Source organism: Oncorhynchus nerka, linkage group LG27, assembly GCF_034236695.1.
Source record: "Oncorhynchus nerka isolate Pitt River linkage group LG27, Oner_Uvic_2.0, whole genome shotgun sequence".
NCBI classification, from domain to species: Eukaryota; Metazoa; Chordata; class Actinopteri; order Salmoniformes; family Salmonidae; genus Oncorhynchus; species Oncorhynchus nerka.
The window spans coordinates 88,705,772-88,725,399 of record NC_088422.1 but is presented as its reverse complement, the minus strand read 5'-3'; the positions used below and the strand labels follow the sequence as shown (position 1 = coordinate 88,725,399).

The 19,628-nt window shown below is 47.0% G+C and overlaps 1 protein-coding gene across 2 annotated transcripts in view; it reads right to left on the bottom strand.

Moving 5' to 3' along the window:
* aldh1a3 (aldehyde dehydrogenase 1 family, member A3) overlaps positions 1–18,143 on the bottom strand; it is a 40,576-nt gene extending 22,433 nt beyond the window's left edge. Inside the window, exons 1-4 of one of the 2 annotated variants that reach the window (XR_010461608.1) lie at positions 17,920–18,143; positions 17,259–17,363; positions 12,914–13,054; positions 9,723–9,852 (exon numbers count right to left, since the gene is read on the bottom strand). Coding sequence is in view for 1 of the 2 variants with exons in the window: in XM_065012255.1 (XP_064868327.1) it covers positions 9,723–9,852; positions 12,914–13,054; positions 17,259–17,363; positions 17,920–18,030 (487 nt within the window). In the remaining variant the exon portion in view is untranslated. The remainder of the gene's footprint in view (positions 1–9,722; positions 9,853–12,913; positions 13,055–17,258; positions 17,364–17,919) is intronic. The other variant, XM_065012255.1, reaches the window with a different exon arrangement.
* Between the last annotated feature and the right edge of the window lie 1,485 nt (positions 18,144–19,628).

Sequence of the window (19,628 nt, the reverse complement as noted above, 5' to 3'; positions counted from 1 at the left end):
TTTACAGTCTGTTTAAAGGTGGCATCCTTTCTCATTTATTTAGTTTAGTCTGTTTAAAGCATCCTTTCATTTATTTAGTTTAAAGTCTGTTTAAATGTGGCATCCTTTCTCATTTATTTAGTTTAAAGTCTGTTTAAAGGTGGCATCCTTTCTCATTTATTTAGTTTAAAGTCTGTTTAAAGGTGGCATCCTTTCTCATTTATTTAGTTTAAAGTCTGTTTAAAGGTGGCATCCTTTCTCATTTATTTAGTTTAAAGTCTGTTTAAAGGTGGCATCCTTTCTCATTTATTTAGTTTAAAGTCTGTTTAAAGGTGGCATCCTTTCCCATTTATTTAGTTTAAAGTCTGTTTAAAGGTGGCATCCTTTCTCATTTATTTAGTTTAAAGTCTGTTTAAAGGTGGCATCCTTTCTCATTTATTTAGTTTAAAGTCTGTTTAAATGTGGCATCATTTCATTTATTTAGTTTACAGTCTGTTTAAATGTGGCATCATTTCCCATTTATTTAGTTTACAGTCTGTTTAAATGTGGCATCCTTTCTCATTTATTTAGTTTAAAGTCTGTTTAAATGTGGCATCCTTTCTCATTTATTTAGTTTAAAGTCTGTTTAAAGGTGGCATCCTTTCTCATGCCACATTTGCCCTGCTCCTCCTCTGCCGTTCTAAAAGTCCCTGTGCCCTGCTCCTCCTCTGCCGGTCTAAAAGTCCCTGTGCCCTGCTCCTCCTCTGCCCTTCTAAAAGTCCCTGTGCCCTGCTCCTCCCCTGCCCGTTCTAAAAGTCCCTGTGCCCCGCTCCTCCTCTGCCCTTCTAAAAGTCCCTGTGCCCTGCTCATCCTCTGCCCGTTCTAAAAGTCCCTGTGCCCTGCTCCTCTGTCCTTCTAAAAGTCCCTGTGCCCTGCTCCTCCTCTGCCCCTTCTAAAAGTCCCTGTGCCCTGCCCCTCCTCTGCCCTTCTAAAAGTCCCTGTGCCCTGCTCCTCCTCTGCCCTTCTAAAAGTCCCTGTGCCCTGCTCCTCCTCTGCCCGTTCTAAAAGTCCCTGTGCCCTGCTCCTCTTCCGCCTTCTAAAAGTCCCTGTGCCCTGCTCCTCCTCTGCCCTTCTAAAAGTCCCTGTGCCCTGCTCCTCCTCTGCCCTTCTAAAAGTCCCTGTGCCCTGCTCCTCCTCTGCCCCTTCTAAAAGTCCCTGTGCCCTGCTCCTCCTCTGCCCCTTCTAAAAGTCCCTGTGCCCTGCTCCTCCTCTGCCGTTCCAAAAGTCCCTGTGCCCTGCTCCTCCTCCCCGTTCTAAAAGTCCCTGTGCCCTGCTCCTCCGTTCTAAAAGTCCCTGTGCCCTGCTCCTCCTCTGCCCGTTCTAAAAGTCCCTGTGCCCTCCTCCCGTTCTAAAAGTCCTCTGCCCCTTCTAAAAGTCCCTGTGCCCTGCTCCTCCTCTGCCCTTCTAAAAGTCCCTGTGCCCTGCTCCTCCTCTGCCCTTCTAAAAGTCCCTGTGCCCTGCTCCTCCTCTGCCCCTTCTAAAAGTCCCTGTGCCCTGCTCCTCCTCTGCCCCTTCTAAAAGTCCCTGTGCCCTGCTCCTCCTCTGCCGTTCCAAAAGTCCATGTGCCCTGCTCCTCCTCTGCCCTTCTAAAAGTCCCTGTGCCACGCTCCTCCTCCCCGTTCTAAAAGTCCCTGTGCCCTGCTCCTCCTCTGCCGTTCTAAAAGTCCATGTGCCCTGCTCCTCCTCTGCCCTTCTAAAAGTCCCTGTGCCCTGCTCCTCCTCTGCCCCTTCTAAAAGTCCCTGTGCCCTGCTCCTCCTCTGCCCCTTCTAAAAGTCCCTGTGCCCTGCTCCTCCTCTGCCCTTCTAAAAGTCCCTGTGCCCTGCTCCTCCTCCTCTGCCCTGCTCCTTCTAAAAGTCCCTGTGCCCTGCTCCTCCTCTGCCCCTTCTAAAAGTCCCTGTGCCCTGCTCCTCCTCTGCCCTTCTAAAAGTCCCTGTGCCCTGCTCCTCCTCTGCCCTTCTAAAAGTCCCTGTGCCCTGCTCCTCCTCTGCCCTTCTAAAAGTCCCTGTGCCCTGCTCCTCCTCTGCCGTTCTAAAAGTCCCTGTGCCCTGCTCCTCCTCCCCGTTCTAAAAGTCCCTGTGCCCTGCTCCTCCTCTGCCCTAAAAGTCCCTGTGCCCTGCTCCTCCTCTGCCCTTCTAAAAGTCCCTGTGCCCTGCTCCTCCTCTGCCCCTTCTAAAAGTCCCTGTGCCCTGCTCCTCCTCTGCCGTTCCAAAAGTCCCTGTGCCCTGCTCCTCCTCCCCGTTCTAAAAGTCCCTGTGCCCTGCTCCTCCTCTGCCCCTTCTAAAAGTCCCTGTGCCCTGCTCCTCCTCTGCCGTTCCAAAAGTCCCTGTGCCCTGCTCCTCCTCCCCGTTCTAAAAGTCCCTGTGCCCTGCTCCTCCTCTGCCGTTCTAAAAGTCCATGTGCCCTGCTCCTCCTCTGCCCTTCTAAAAGTCCCTGTGCCCTGCTCCTCCTCTGCCCGTTCTAAAAGTCCCTGTGCCCTGCTCCTCCTCTGCCGTTCTAAAAGTCCCTGTGCCCTGCTCCTCCTCTGCCCTTCTAAAAGTCCCTGTGCCCTGCTCCTCCTCTGCCCTTCTAAAAGTCCCTGTGCCCTGCTCCTCCTCTGCCCTTCTAAAAGTCCCTCTAAAAGTCCCTGTGCCCTGCTCCTCCTCTGCCCCTTCTAAAAGTCCCTGTGCCCTGCTCCTCCTCTGCCCTTCTAAAAGTCCCTGTGCCCTGCTCCTCCTCTGCCCTCTAAAAGTCCCTGTGCCCTGCTCCTCCTCTGCCCGTTCTAAAAGTCCCTGTGCCCTGCTCCTCCTCTGCCGTTCTAAAAGTCCCTGTGCCCTGCTCCTCCTCTGCCGTTCTAAAAGTCCCTGTGCCCTGCTCCTCCTCTGCCCGTTCTAAAAGTCCCTGTGCCCTGCTCCTCCTCTGCCGTTCTATAAGTCCCTGTTCCCTGCTCCTCCTCTGCCCGTTCTAAAAGTCCCTGTTCCCTGCTCCTCCTCCCCGTTCTAAAAGTCCCTGTGCCCTGCTCCTCCTCTGCCGTTCTAAAAGTCCATGTGCCCTGCTCCTCCTCTGCCCTTCTAAAAGTCCCTGTGCCACGCTCCTCCTCCCCGTTCTAAAAGTCCCTGTGCCCTGCTCCTCCTCTGCCGTTCTAAAAGTCCCTGTGCCCTGCTCCTCCTCTGCCGTTCTAAAAGTCCCTGTGCCCTGCTCCTCCTCTGCCGTTCTAAAAGTCCCTGTGCCCTGCTCCTCCTCTGCCCGTTCTAAAAGTCCCTGTGCCCTGCTCCTCCTCTGCCGTTCTAAAAGTCCCTGTGCCCTGCTCCTCCTCTGCCGTTCTAAAAGTCCCTGTGCCCTGCTCCTCCTCTGCCCTTCTAAAAGTCCCTGTGCCACGCTCCTCCTCCCCGTTCTAAAAGTCCCTGTGCCCTGCTCCTCCTCTGCCGTTCTAAAAGTCCCTGTGCCCTGCTCCTCCTCTGCCGTTCTAAAAGTCCCTGTGCCCTGCTCCTCCTCTGCCGTTCTAAAAGTCCCTGTGCCCTGCTCCTCCTCTGCCCCTTCTAAAAGTCCCTGTGCCCTGCTCCTCCTCTGCCCCTTCTAAAAGTCCCTGTGCCCTGCTCCTCCTCTGCCCGTTCTAAAAGTCCCTGTGCCCTGCTCCTCCTCTGCCGTTCTAAAAGTCCCTGTGCCCTGCTCCTCCTCTGCCGTTCTAAAAGTCCCTGTGCCCTGCTCCTCCTCTGCCGTTCTAAAAGTCCCTGTGCCCTGCTCCTCCTCTGCCCGTTCTAAAAGTCCCTGTTCCCTGCTCCTCCTCTGCCCGTTCTAAAAGTCCCTGTTCCCTGCTCCTCCTCTGCCGTTCTATAAGTCCCTGTTCCCTGCTCCTCCTCTGCCCGTTCTAAAAGTCCCTGTTCCCTGCTCCTCCTCCCCGTTCTAAAAGTCCCTGTGCCCTGCTCCTCCTCTGCCGTTCTAAAAGTCCATGTGCCCTGCTCCTCCTCTGCCCTTCTAAAAGTCCCTGTGCCACGCTCCTCCTCCCCGTTCTAAAAGTCCCTGTGCCCTGCTCCTCCTCTGCCGTTCTAAAAGTCCATGTGCCCTGCTCCTCCTCTGCCCTTCTAAAAGTCCCTGTGCCCTGCTCCTCCTCTGCCCCTTCTAAAAGTCCCTGTGCCCTGCTCCTCCTCTGCCCCTTCTAAAAGTCCCTGTGCCCTGCTCCTCCTCTGCCCTTCTAAAAGTCCCTGTGCCCTGCTCCTCCTCTGCCCCTTCTAAAAGTCCCTGTGCCCTGCTCCTCCTCTGCCCGTTCTAAAAGTCCCTGTGCCCTGCTCCTCCTCTGCCGTTCTAAAAGTCCCTGTGCCCTGCTCCTCCTCTGCCCGTTCTAAAAGTCCCTGTGCCCTGCTCCTCCTCTGCCGTTCTAAAAGTCCCTGTGCCCTGCTCCTCCTCTGCCGTTCTAAAAGTCCCTGTGCCCTGCTCCTCCTCTGCCGTTCTAAAAGTCCCTGTGCCCTGCTCCTCATTTGCCCGTTCTAAAAGTCCCTGTGCCCTGCTCCTCCTCTGCCGTTCTAAAAGTCCCTGTGCCCTGCTCCTCCTCTGCCCTTCTAAAAGTCTCTGTGCCCTGCTCCTCCCCTGCCCCTTCTAAAAGTCCCTGTTCCCTGCTCCTCCTCTGCCCCTTCTAAAAGTCATTGTGCCCTGCTCCTCCTCTGCCGTTCTAAAAGTCCCTGTGCCCTGCTCCTCCTCTGCCATTCTAAAAGTCCCTGTGCCCTGCTCCTCCTCTGCCGTTCTAAAAGTCCCTGTGCCCTGCTCCTCCTCTGCCGTTCTAAAAGTCCCTGTGCCCTGCTCCTCCTCTGCCCCTTCTAAAAGTCCCTGTGCCCTGCTCCTCCTCTGCCGTTCTAAAAGTCCCTGTGCCCTGCTCCTCCTCTGCCGTTCTAAAAGTCCTTGTGCCCTGCTCCTCCTCTGCCGTTCTAAAAGTCCCTGTGCCCTGCTCTTCCTCTGCCGTTCTAAAAGTCCCTGTGCCCTGCTCCTCCTCTGCCGTTCTAAAAGTCCCTGTGCCCTGCTCCTCCTCTGCCGTTCTAAAAGTCCCTGTGCCCTGCTCCTCCTCTGCCGTTCTAAAAGTCCCTGTGCCCTGCTCCTCCTCTGCCGTTCTAAAAGTCCCTGTGCCCTGCTCCTCCTCTGCCGTTCTAAAAGTCCCTGTGCCCTGCTCCTCCTCTGCCGTTCTAAAAGTCCCTGTGCCCTGCTCCTCCTCTGCCGTTCTAAAAGTCCTTGTGCCCTGCTCCTCCTCTGCCGTTCTAAAAGTCCCTGTGCCCTGCTCCTCCTCTGCCGTTCTAAAAGTCCCTGTGCCCTGCTCCTCCTCTGCCGTTCTAAAAGTCCCTGTGCCCTGCTCCTCCTCTGCCCTTCTAAAAGTCCCTGTGTCCTGCTCCTCCTCTGCCCTTCTAAAAGTCCCTGTACCCTGCTCCTCCTCTGCCCTTCTATAAGTCCCTGTTCCCTGCTCCTCCTCTGCCCTTCTATAAGTCCCTGTGTCCTGCTCCTCACATGGCTGAAAGTCCTGTTTAATAGAAGGAAATAGAGCGGGCAGATAGAGTCCCTGTGTCCTGCTCCTCACATGGCTGAAAGTCCTGTTTAATAGAAGGAAATAGAGCGGGCAGATAGAGCCCCAATAACCAGACTATTAAGTCTATTGTTCAGAGTGAAATGTCACCCCTGACCTTCTTGGAATGGAGGGGCAATTAAAAGTGTCCCCCATCTCTAACACCCCCCCCCCCCCTCCATTTAATTGCTGCAATGTCCCACCCTCCTCGTTCTCTGTAGCAGTCAACTGGCTTTTTTTAGGGTAAATACAGTTAAACTATAAATAAGTTAAGTTGTAATGTTTATGCGATAGAGTTGACCTTAAACTACTCTGTTCAGCAGAATGTACTTACTTGGGGTGTTGCAGGGACTGAAAGGTTTGTTAAAACCCTGCACCAACAACTGTGGTTACAACATGTCAGTGTGCCATGTTCCACATGCGTTGCAGCAATTGTTCCACCGATAGTCTACTGCGGTGCAACCAACGTTTTAGTGCCCTCAACTCTAACAGCACAACTCCAAGGTAGGCCGACATAAAACACAGACAGGAAACGGTCTATTTCAAAATACATGTATAATACTGCACAGTAACATGAACTTACACCAACACAAGACATTCCAAAATCCTTTTTCACTACTGTACCACAGTATCTGTGCAACTAAGGTCCATCCTTCTGACATAGCAACTAGCGGGAACAACTTACTGACTCCAATGCTGCCTTAATGACACCCTATTCCCGATATAGTGCTCTACTTTTGGCACCTTACTTCCTTCCGTGACATTTTGCATGATCCCCCTCCACCTCCACACACGGACATGTCAAAAGCCCAGCTGATAGCCTAGATAATGGGTTCAATCTGACACTCTCACTCCGTGACCTTGTCTTGTTTCTTCTATTGATGTATGTGGTGATTACAGCCAGACAGACTGCTACACACCCAGGATCCATTATCTCCCTGTGTCCTGGGTGAGCCCACTCATCCCACACTTTACAGCTTATCAAAGGTTCCATTTCCATAGCCAGGGGAGTGGACATGGGATATACAGTAGAGTAGAGGGAATTAGACTGTGTCCCAAATGGCACCCTATTCCCTATGTAGTGCACTACTTTTGAGCAGTGCACCTTTGCTTATTTAGGCCCAGAGCGTTTTTTTTGTGTGCTTTTTTTAAGGAGAGAGGAATTCCAAACTCCTTTCGTATTTGTATTATTTTCATGACAGGTTAGGAGTAGAGAGACAGAGTAGAGAGAGCAGAAATATGTAGGGCTGATGTGGGGATCGAACCAGCAGCCCCATCTCAGGGGGTATATATATGGTTCTAAAGGTGAGAGCGTTACCTGCTCGACCAGACTCCGGGCCCAGAGCTGTTTCTAAGTCACCAAGTTGCTACTGGCAGGTAGAGGAGTGACTGTATACGGACTATTATACCAGGGGATAGTCATCTTAGTCTGGGAGTTGTTCCTGACAGGTAGAGGAGTGACTGTATACAGACTATTATACCAGGGGATAGTCATCTTAGTCTGGGAGTTGTTCCTGACAGGTAGAGGAGTGACTGTATACAGACTATTATACCAGGGGATAGTCATCTTAGTCTGGGAGTTGTTCCTGACAGGTAGAGGAGTGACTGTATACAGACTATTATACCAGGGGATAGTCATCTTAGTCTGGGAGTTGTTCCTGACAGGTAGAGGAGTGACTGTATAGAGACTATTATACCAGGGTATAGTCATCTTAGTCTGGGAGTTGTTCCTGACAGGTAGAGGAGTGACTGTATACAGACTATTATACCAGGGGATAGTTATCTTAGTCTGGGAGTTGTTCCTGACAGGTAGAGGAGTGACTGTATACAGACTATTATACCAGGGGATAGTCATCTTAGTCTGGGAGTTGTTCCTGACAGGTAGAGGAGTGACTGTATACAGACTATTATACCAGGGTATAGTCATCTTAGTCTGGGAGTTGTTCCTGACAGGTAGAGGAGTGACTGTATACAGACTATTATACCAGGGGATAGTCATCTTAGTCTGGGAGTTGTTCCTGACAGGTAGAGGAGTGACTGTATACAGACTATTATACCAGGGGATAGTTATCTTAGTCTGGGAGTTGTTCCTGACAGGTAGAGGAGTGACTGTATAGAGACTATTATACCAGGGTATAGTCATCTTAGTCTGGGAGTTGTTCCTGACAGGTAGAGGAGTGACTGTATACAGACTATTATACCAGGGGATAGTCATCTTAGTCTGGGAGTTGCTACTGACAAATGCTGATAGAGGAGAGAGGAGAGAGGGGAGAGGAGAGAGGAGAGAGGAGAGAGGGGAGAGGGAGGGGAGAGGAGAGAGGAGAGAGGAGAGAGGAGAGAGGAGAGAGGAGAGAGGAGAGAGGAGAGAGGGGAGAGGAGAGAGGAGAGAGGAGAGAGGGGAGAGGAGAGAGGGGAGAGGAGAGAGGAGAGAGGGAGAGGGAGGAGAGGAGAGAGGGGAGAGGGGAGAGAGAGAGGAGAGAGGAGAGAGGGGAGAGGATAGAGGAGAGAGGGGAGAGGGGAGAGGAGAGAGGAGAGAGGAGAGAGGAGAGAGGGAGAGAGGAGAGAGGAGAGAGGAGAGAGGAGAGAGGAGAGAGGGGAGAGGAGAGAGGAGAGAGGAGAGAGGGCCTTGCAGATATCTACCAGAGGAAAATAATGATCTAAACCAGTGACTTGCTCCTGAGACAGAGAGCGGGAAGAGGATAAAGGAGAGGACACAGAAGGGAGGAGAGGAGAGGAGAGGAGAGAAGAGAAGAGAAGAGAAGAGAAGAGAAGAGAGGAGAGGAGAGGAGAAGAGAAGAGAGGAGAGGAGAGAGAGAGAGAGAGGAGATGAGAGGAGAGGAGGGGAGAAGAGAGAGAGAGGAGGGAGGGAGAAGAGAGGAGAGAGGAGAGGGAGGGGAGGAGAGAGGAGGAGGAGAGGAGAAGAGAGGAGAGAGAAGAGGAGAGGAGAGAGGGAGAGAGAGGAGAGAGAGAGAGGAGAGGAGGGAGAGAGGGGAGAGGAGAGAGGAGAGAGGAGAGAGGAGAGAGGGGAGAGGGGAGAGGGGAGAGGAGAGAGGAGAGAGGAGAGAGGGGAGAGGAGAGAGGGCCTTGCAGATATCTACCAGAGGAAAATAATGATCTAAACCAGTGACTTGCTCCTGAGACAGAGAGCGGGAAGAGGATAAAGGAGAGGACACAAAAGGGAGGAGAGGAGAGGAGAGGAGAGGAGAAGAGAAGAGAAGAGAAGAGAAGAGAAGAGAGGAGAGGAGAGGAGAGGAGAGGAGAGAGAAGAGAGAGGAGATGAGAGGAGAGGAGGGGAGAAGAGAGGAGAGAGGAGGAGGAGGGAGAAGAGAGGAGAGAGGAGAGAGGGGAGAGGGGAGAGGAGAGAGGAGAGAGGGGAGAGGAGAGAGGGGAGAGGAGAGAGAGGAGAGGAGAGGAGAAGAGAGGAGAAAGAAGAGAGGGGAGAGGAGAGAGGAGAGAGGAGAGGAGAGGGGGGCTAACTCAGAGGCGTTGATCAGGCACTGATCTGGAGTGTCTGATTCTCAGCTAATCCCGACACAGACTGTTGCACCTCGCTGATTACCATCAGCCCCCTCTTCCTCTTCCTTTGTCCTCGCCAGCCTTTCGTCTCTCAACTGCCCCATTGGAATCTAATCAGGAGGAAATAGTTTTGTCTATCTGACGTCCTGCCGTGGCGGCCGAGGATGGTTTTTGACACTGCGATAGGGGGAACTATTAAGAGGACGGACGAGATGCCACCCAGGGCTGCGGACAATTGATGGATCGGCTGAGTGACTCGACCGCTAATTAACTTGTTTCTTGACGACTGGGCGGAACCAGTGGGCTAATCATATAGTGGACAGAAAGTCTATGTGAGCCATTAAGCCACAAAGGAGAGAGACAAGTGATTGTTGAGAAACAGCTTGATCAGATTGACAGGTCATGGACCTTTTTGGGAAATACTTTAATAAAAGCTGGCTGTTATAATGTATTATTACCTGTGATAAGCATATAATAACACTGTTTGGAAATGTTGTTGTATTATAAATGTATGAAATGGTAATAACTGGATCATTACGAGGTGATAATGAGACGTTATAAGGGGTCGTAAGCCTACGTGCATTTAACAAACCATAATGCAGTAGACGTGTAGGTGAAAGTAGTAGCCTGGCAATCTAAAAGGTTTTAAAGCAGCACAGAGACACTTACCTACAGGCATGCTTTTGCCATGTATCTTGTCGGCCCAACCGGCATAGTATCTAAGGGTTTTGATGCTGCCGTCCAGATCAATGAAGAAAGAATGAAGGAATGGCTTCCCAGTGTCTATAGTCTCCATAGTCTGTAAAAAAGAATCAGAAACATTGAACATAGTGCAATAAGGCCACGTTAATGCAGGCTATCCTAACTTCTGGGGAACCTGAGGCAGAATCATCTCAATAGGAGAAAAAAATAGCTGTTGTGGAACAAAAAATAACGAATAATATATGTTCTCAAAAATCTATTTTGAGAGTTTCTGTCATCTTGTACTCAGTCGGCTGCAAGCGCAGCACCATCAACCCCTTGGTTGCTACAAAACAAGGTTTTATGCCCTCGACGTGCGCCAAGAAGTGAACATGCTGTGGGAGTTCATGGGTTCAGAAAGAAAAGTAATAATAATAATAATGCTAATAGGAGGCTGAGGAGAGGCCAGGGTTCGGCACCGCTGACATCGCCAGCACAGTTGTCTCTCTGTGTAGCCAAGGCTGCAGTGAGCTGGAACATTAGATGACCAGAAAATACAACACATCCATCTGAATCTGAATGTCAAATCAAATGTTTTTCAAGTCTAGATGAACAATCATTTCTATAGAGCAGAGGGGTGGACAAAAACCTCGACAAAAGCAATCCATGACGTTGTGCATTTGACAATATTTCAAAAAGTGACTGTACGTAAGTTACTAAACTCTTTGACAGACACAAGCTGCTTGAAACCACTAAGCCGAATGTGTTGGGGAAGACAAAAATATTGTATGGTGAGACCCACTGTGTCAAACATGATTTGTACACTTATATGGTGCTATGATACTCAAGTTCTTTGATTGACTGTCTCAAGGGCGTCACAAGTCAAGTGTTTACTAAAAACCTGGGTCAAATACATACGTCAAATACTTTAAAATAAGCCTACTTGAAAGTATTTGAGGTGCGCTTGATTTACCTTGGGGTTTGGGAGAACCAATAGAGAATGATAGAGGACTTTGTATCAGTCCTATTATGGCATCTGTGAGCGCACTGGCATCTCCATTTTGAAGTAGTCAATTTTCTTCTAGTACTACTTCTATGAGTTGTTAATCAAACTGAAAGGGTGCATACTGCCACCTGGAGTGTGTTGTCTGAACAGGTATCAAGTCAAAGCTGCCGATTTACTGCCACCTGCAGTTATGGAATGTTTGCTTACAACTATAGTTCATGAGCTGATCCCTCCTGATGACCCCGATGGAATTATGTGATCCTTGTGAATTACACTGACGAAGGCTTAGGAAGGCCGAAATGTTTGTCTATCTACCTACCCCCGAATTAACAAAATAATATAAAGAAACCTTGAATCTCCTTTTTGAGTGCGGATCAGCTACATCATTTTGTGTTCCTTCCTTAACCCATTGGAATTCCCACCGATTTGGCTACTTCAAAATGGTGAAAGGCCTCAATGACACTGCCAATGCTAAATCAGACTTTTGGGCACTAGAGTCCTCTATCTATCTCTATGGGAGAACCAGATCAAGTGCAGCCCCACAATGACCAATAAGATCTAATTCAACCCACTGCAAATGGACAGATAATGAGAGACGAAGCACTGCCACAGAGCTAGAACACCATTAGATTTATCCTGTATCTTTTCATTGAGCTAAATGCTAAATCTGGTCTTTATTTCCCCCACAAACAGAACAGGGGTTAGCGTAATTAGCGATACCCCAGCACAAGCAGCCCTCCCAAAACATGTTTTCAATTAGCAGCCACATGCAGTCCCATAATATGACTTCACTCTCATCTGTAATGTTTCATTTACAAATCTGACTCCTAATGCAATCTGGAAACTCAATTGAAAAGGCATTGGAACACGTGAGAAGGCATTGGAACTGGGCTTGGATCACCCACCACTGTAATATCTGATTTACACTGTCTAAAATAATCCAAGGTGGCCCAACTCAAGATCTTTTAGTAACTACATTTGTTCCACAGCCTTTTTGAGTTGACTCAATTTTTTGGAGAAGTGGCAGCAGGTAGCCTCGTGTTTTTCAACGTTGGGCCAATAACTAAAAAGTTGCTAGTTCAAATCCTTGAGCCGCAAAGGTGAAGAATCTGTTGATGTGGCCTGGAGCAAGACACTTAACCCTAATAGCTCCAGGGGTTGCTGTTAATTATGGCAGACCCTCTCTCAGGGAGAGTTGGGATATCGGTATGCAGAAAACACATTTCCAATTCATGCGTATTAATACACACGTGCACATATGTGAAATAGGATAAATATAAACACCCACCAAATGATAAGTGTTGCATAAGCCTCACATTTTAAGTTGGCCAAAACATTGTTCTAACTCATCTATACAATGAATATACCAAACATTACAAACACCTTCCTAATATTCAGTTGCACCCACCTGGCACCTACTACAATGTCCCGTACAAAGGCACTTAAATCTTGTGTCTTGCCCATTCACCCTCCGAATGGCACACAATCACAACCCATATCTCCATTTTCTCAAGGCTTAAAACTCATTTAACCAGTCTTCTCCCCTTCATCTACACTGATTGATGTGGATTTAACAAGCAACATCAATAAGGGATCATACAGTAGCTTTCACCTGGATTCACCTGGTAAGTCTATGTCAATCAACTTAAAAATATGTTTTTGATAGATGTTTTGTATGGAAATGATTTGATTATTGACAAAAGGCTGTTATATTCTTTTAGGTTAAAGTAATACTACACTCCAAAACTATATTTTGTTATTTTGTCCATTAGTCCACTGTCAATACAATTCCATGTCAGTTAAACTTTTTCCCAATTACGGTCTTCTCTTGTGACACACACAGACACACAGACACTCACCAACAATATTAGAATGAATGTCAAGGTTGTGTGGGGATTATATAGCAACAAGTGTAGAACTGAAAAATATATATTACTCGAGTCGCGACATACCAGCATGGAAAAGATTTTCAATCCCAGATCATGTACCTTCAGCGTCTGGTGCATTACGCACTGCGCTGCTGCTGTCAAGTCTCTCTGGACACCCAAACTAGATGATAGGCTACCTTCACAACGCAGGTGACAGATGTCAAGTTTACCAACAGGCTGCTAGTTGTAGCCTTCTACAGTCTAAAGACAGATAAGGTTAATAGGCCGTTCCATCCACAATTTACCGCTAGCAGTGCCCGGTCCCTCTCCATCAGGTCAGCGAGCTTGTGCAGGAGTCGCGCCCGGCTTGACACGTCCATCCTTCGCCACGGCGAGCCCCTCTGGCTGGCCGCTCTGGCAGCCTTTACAGCCTTGTCCACATCTGCCTGCAGGTACACATCAACAGCTTTCACACAGACAACTGATAACCTACCTAAAACATTTCTATGGCTAATATTGTTTTGCATAAGTTACAATTATGAGCAGGCTAATGATAATTGATAGGCCTAATTAATTCGCAAAAATGTATTTTTGTCTGTAGCCTAATAAAAGACCTTGACATTAAGTTGATAGACAGTCACTCTCTTGGTTATAAATGAGGCTATGGAAAAGGACATTAAACATGTAGGCCGAGATCAAAGGTCTTCAACCTTTAATTGACCAGGGACCCCCTCCCAGGTAAACTGGCGACCCAGGGACCCCCTGCCAGGTAAACTGGCGACCCAGGGACCCCCTCCCAGGTAAACTGGCGACCCAGGGACCCCCTCCCAGGTAAACTGGCGACCCAGGGACCCCCTCCAAGGTAAACTGGCGACCCAGGGACCCCCTCCCAGGTAAACTGGCGACCCAGGGACCCCCTCCCAGGTAAACTGGCGACCCAGGGACCCCCTCCCAGGTAAACTGGCGACCCAGGGACACCCTCCCAGGTAAACTGGCGACCCAGGGACCCCTCCCAGGTAAACTGGCGACCCAGGGACCCCCTCCCAGGTAAACTGGCGACCCAGGGACCCCCTCCCAGGTAAACTGGCGACCCAGGGACCCCCATCATACGTTAGCAAAAACATTTATTTCATGTCTTGGGCGGCAGGTAGAGCGTTGGACTAGTAACCGGAAGGTTGCAAGATCAAATCCCCGAGCTGACAAGGTAAATATCTGCTGTTCTGCCCCTGAACAAGGCAGTTAACCCACTGTTCCTAAGCCGTCATTGAAAATAAGAATTTGTTCTTAACTGACTTGCCTAGTTAAATAAAAATAATCATAATGAGAAGTAATCAACATTTTAAAATGAATAGATTTGGTAAATACTTTTCATTATTTTGACCTCCCCACATTATAATTGGAAGAGGAAGTGTTGTCTCTAACAGAATATTAGCTAGAAAGGTAGTAACTCCAAACAGATTTTCGCTAAGAGTTTTAGCTGTTTAAACTAAGGTTAGCCATGTCTTAGCAAACATGTCCAAGTCAAGAAAGCTAACCAGCAGTGAACGGCATTTGCCACACTTTTAGCCTATTGACTGGTAGCCTATTGACAGGTAACCTATTGACAGGTAGCCTATTGACAGGTAGCCTATTGACAGGTAACCTATTGACAGGTAGCCTATTGACAGGTAGCCTATTGACTGGTAGCCTATTGACAGGTAGCCTATTGACAGGTAGCCTATTGACAGGTAGCCTATTGACTGGTAGCCTATTGACTGGTAGCCTATTGACTGGTAACCTACTGACAGGTAGCCTATTGACAGGTAGCCTATTGACAGGTAGCCTATTGACAGGTAGCCTATTGACTGGTAGCCTATTGACAGGTAGCCTATTGACAGGTAGCCTATTGACTGGTAACCTACTGACAGGTAGCCTATTGACAGGTAGCCTATTGACAGGTAGCCTATTGACTGGTAACCTACTGACAGGTAGCCTATTGACAGGTAGCCTATTGACAGGTAGCCTATTGACAGGTAGCCTATTGACTGGTAACCTACTGACAGGTAGCCTATTGACAGGTAGCCTATTGGCTGGTAACCTACTGACAGGTAGCCTATTGACAGGTAGCCTATTGACTGGTAACCTACTGACAGGTAGCCTATTGACAGGTAGCCTATTGACTGGTAACCTACTGACAGGTAGCCTATTGACAGGTAGCCTATTGACTGGTAACCTACTGACAGGTAGCCTATTGACTGGTAACCTACTGACAGGTAGCCTATTGACAGGTAGCCTATTGACTGGTAACCTACTGACAGGTAGCCTATTGACAGGTAGCCTATTGACAGGTAGCCTATTGACAGGTAGCTTATTGACAGGTAACCTACTGACAGGTAGCCTATTGACAGGTAGCCTATTGACAGGTAGCCTATTGACAGGTAGCTTATTGACAGGTAACCTACTGACAGGTAGCCTATTGACAGGTAGCCTATTGACAGGTAGCCTATTGACAGGTAGCTTATTGACAGGTAACCTACTGACAGGTAGCCTATTGACAGGTAACCTACTGACAGGTAGCCTATTGACAGGTAGCCTATTGACAGGTAGCCTATTGACAGGTAGCTTATTGACAGGTAACCTACTGACAGGTAGCCTATTGACAGGTAGCCTATTGACAGGTGCTTTTTCAAAGCCTATGTCAGACACTCCAGTCAGTGTATCAGCTCCAATGAGTGTAATTTGCTCAATATTAGGAGTTGGCAAATAAAATTAAAATATTATCCTCTTTTCTACTGTAGGTATGTAATTAAAAATGTGTTTATTCTGTTGTTGCTAGCGATATCCATAAAAACAATGGAGAGAAAACACTTTTAATATATATATACAGTGGGGCAAAAAAGTATTTAGTCATTCACCAATTGTGCAAGTTCTCCCACTTAAAAAGATGAGAGAGGCCTGCAATTTTCATCATAGACAAAATGAGGGGGAAAAATCCAGAAAACCACATTGTAGGATTTTTAATGAATTTATTTGCAAATTATGGTGGAAAATAAGTATTTGGTCAATAACAAAAGTTTATCTCAATACTTTGTTATATACCCTTTGTTGGCAATGACAGAGGTCAAACGTTTTCTGTAAGTCTTCACGAGGTTTTCACACACTGTTGCTGGTATTTTGGCCCATTCCTCCATGCAGATCTCCTCTAGAGCAGTGATGTTTTGGGGCTGCTGCTGGGCAACACGGACTTTCAACTCCCTCCAAAGATGTTCTATGGGGTTGAGATCTGGAGACTGGCTAGGCCACACCAGGACCTTGAAATGCTTCTTACGAAGCCATTCCTTCGTTGCCCGGGCGGTGTGTTTGGGATCATTGTCATGCTGAAAGACCCAGCCATGTTTCATCTTCAATGCCCTTGCTGATGGAAGGAGGTTTTCACTCAAAATCTCACGATACATGGCCCCATTCATTCTTTCCTTTACACGGATCAATCGTCCTGGTCCCTTTGCAGAAAAACAGCCCCAAAGCATGATGTTTCCACCCCCATGCTTCACAGTAGGTATGGTGTTCTTTGGATGCAACTCAGCATTCTTTGTCCTCCAAACACGACGAGTTTAGTTTTTACCAAAAAGTTATATTTTGGTTTCATCTGACCATATGACATTCTCCCAATCTTCTTCTGGATCATCCAAATGCTCTCTAGCAAACCTCAGACGGGCCTGGACATGTACTGGCTTAAGCAGGGGGACACATCTGGCACTGCAGGATTTGAGTCCCTGGCGGCGTAGTGTGTTACTGATGGTAGGCTTTGTTACTTTGGTCCCAGCTCTCTGCAGGTCATTCACTAGGTCCCCCCGTGTGGTTCTGGGATTTTTGATCACCGTTCTTGTGATCATTTTGACCCCACTGGGTGAGATCTTGCGTGGAGCCCCAGATCGAGGGAGATTATCAGTGGTCTTGTATGTCTTCCATTTCCTAATAATTGCTCCCACAGTTGATTTCTTCACACCAAGCTGCTTACCTATTGCAGATTCAGTCTTTCCAGCCTGGTGCAGGTCTTTCCAGCCTGGTGCAATTTTGTTTCTGGTGTCCTTTGACAGCTCTTTGGTCTTGGCCATAGTGGAGTTTGGAGTGTGACTGTTTGAGGTTGTGGACCGGTGTCTTTTATACTGATAACAAGTTCAAACAGGTGCCATTAATACAGGTAACGAGTGGAGGACAGAGGAGCCTCTTAAAGAAGAAGTTACAGGTCTGTGAGAGCCAGAAATCTTGCTTGTTTGTAGGTGACCAAATACTTATTTTCCACCATAATTTGCAAATAAATTAATTAAAAATCCTACAATGTGATTTTCTGGATTTCTTTTCTCATTTTGTCTGTCATAGTTGAAGTGTACCTATGATGAAAATTACAGGCCTCTCTTATCTTTTTAAGTGGGAGAACTTGCACAATCGGTGGCTGACTAAATACTTTTTTGCCCCACTGTATATATATTTTGGCAGACCCCCTGCAGTCTCTGGAACCCAATCAGAACCAGATGAAGAGAGAAGACAGGATCAGTAGTAGTAATACAATTCTGTTCATTTGATTTAGCAAACATTCCTTATTTCCTCAAGTCAACTTAGTAATTAAGACATTGGCCTAATCAAACATGAATGTATGTTTTAGGTACATACTTTGTCTGCTTCTTCCACTTCACAGATTTTGACACCTGTTGCAGGATTGAAGGTCTGAAACGTCTTTCCTTTGAGAGAGGTGTGCCACTCATTGTTGATAAAAATCTGTTGGACACAAAGAAAGACTGTTTTACAACGCACCTGTTCATTAGGCTATGATCAGTAAGCAATATAACACAGGAGCATAACTCAAGTGTGTTTTTTGTTTTTCAAATATATTTTGAATGCAGTCTTTTGGATCCAACTCCAACATGAAGACATGGATAGCACACCAACAGGCACACCACCACCTCTAGCCTGTGCACAGGCTACAGACTAACATGCATTACAATAACTTGACGAAATTCACCTCCCCTGGTTTATGATGTCTTAAACATGTACTATGACATTATATTATACCTTATACCTTACACTCAAGTTTCACGTTTTTATGGTCACGTGCACTAACTAGTACAGTACGTGCACTAACTAGCACAGTGAAATTATTTTCTTGAATGCTCTTTCCCATTAATGCAGTAGTACTATATATATAGTTCAAACAGTTAAAAAGTTGTTTGTGCATACCGGTGTTTCAGATGTTTCGGCTTAATACATTTTTTCACATGACATTTTCACTATTCAGTGATTGCTGCTATGTTACTTAATAAGACGTGCGTCTCACCTTGGTGTGGCGTATCTCTTGTACTTTGACGGGCTGGGGAAAAGGCATGGGAGGGTTCCCATCGCCATTCGCCCCGGTCACCCCGTTCTCTGTTGTTCCGTTCTGAGCCATTCTGCGTTACCGGTCCAGTCCTGCCACAACTGTATTCTCTCTGTGTGTCTGTCTACTGTCTACTGAGCACTACAAGCGCATCCAGCGGTCTTTATAAGAATGCGAAAATCCTCCCTCTCTCTCTCTCTCTCGCCCTCTCCCCAGAGCAACTGAGGGTAACCCAACTCTGCCCTTATCAAAATATCAGGCCCCAGTATCTGCAGCATGGAATCATAAACCAAAAGCCTCCTGGAATATCGTTGTTAATAGGAATGCTTAACGTAACAGGATAAAGATATAATGACATACGCTTTTATATTGACGGTCGGCTACTCAAGGACAGGTGTGGCAGGTACACTTTTTGCGTGTCAATTTATTTATTGGGGAAAGTGCAAGGTGTCAAAGTATAGAACTTAAGCCATTCAAATGAATGCTAATTACTGTGGATGCTTTTAGACTACAGATGGCAAAATTGTAGAACACGGACAGCAGTACGTTCAAGTGTATACATTTCCAACACTCAATTCGTGCAAATATGTACAAAAAGTATTTCAGCAGATTTTGTGCGTTTTTGTGTGGCTTAATTCGTGTGAGAATACATACATTTTTTGAGACTTAATTCGTAGGAATATACACACGTTTTTGTGTGACTTCATTTGTAGATTTAAAACTTCAGAACAATCTTTTAAAAGTTATTGGAGCAATGCATTTTGGGCAAATGGTGCTCCTCACTGCCTTTTTTGTGTCCCACATTTATGTATATACATATAAAAAAACATGTTCACAATCCAACATTGTTAATCAACCAGATTGTCACCCGAAATACTTATAATATAATAGTAGCCTTACGTTTTTTCTATGGTTGTTTTTGCTTAATACTTTGGGATACTGGTGCTATGTCGGATTTTATAAGTGTAAAAATAACTGTATTTGTCAACAACAACAAAAAGGGTGATATCGATGAAGGTATTTGATTGGGGAATGAGGATACATTTTCATAATGGGAAATTAATTCATCAACAAAGGTGGGGAAACAGAAGAACTAAAAAACAAAATGTTTGAATTCCCCTGAATCAACTGCATGGTATTTGCGTCTATAACGAGTCTGGACTTTTATCAATTAAGCCATATCAATGCAGTTAAACAGGTTCATGTAAAATAATGAATTATGTTGGCATACACTTATGACACGCCCAAGGCCGTTTAATGATTATTATTACGGTCGTGTCAATCATGTTATATACTCAGGCTATTGTAACAAGGCATATGCCAGCATTGTAGGCCTACTGCCTCCGCCCGAGACCTACTAGGCTTTCATGGTAGCAGCCCTTAGAGTTTACTTTGCCACGTATCAGCCCTGGTTAGAGTCCCTGTTACAGCTTTCACTTTCTTCTGTTATATTGGTGGCAGCGTTGGGATCACGCCCAGCTCACGTCTAGTTATGTGATCTAGTGTTAGGAAGCATTCTGGTTTTCAACATTGTGTTGGGTGTAATTACATTGATACAGTTGAAGTCGGAGGTTTACATACACCTTAGCCAAATACATTTAAACTCAGTTTTTCACAAGTCCTGAAAAATTCCCTGTTAGTATTTAATTAATATTTGGTAGCATTGCCTT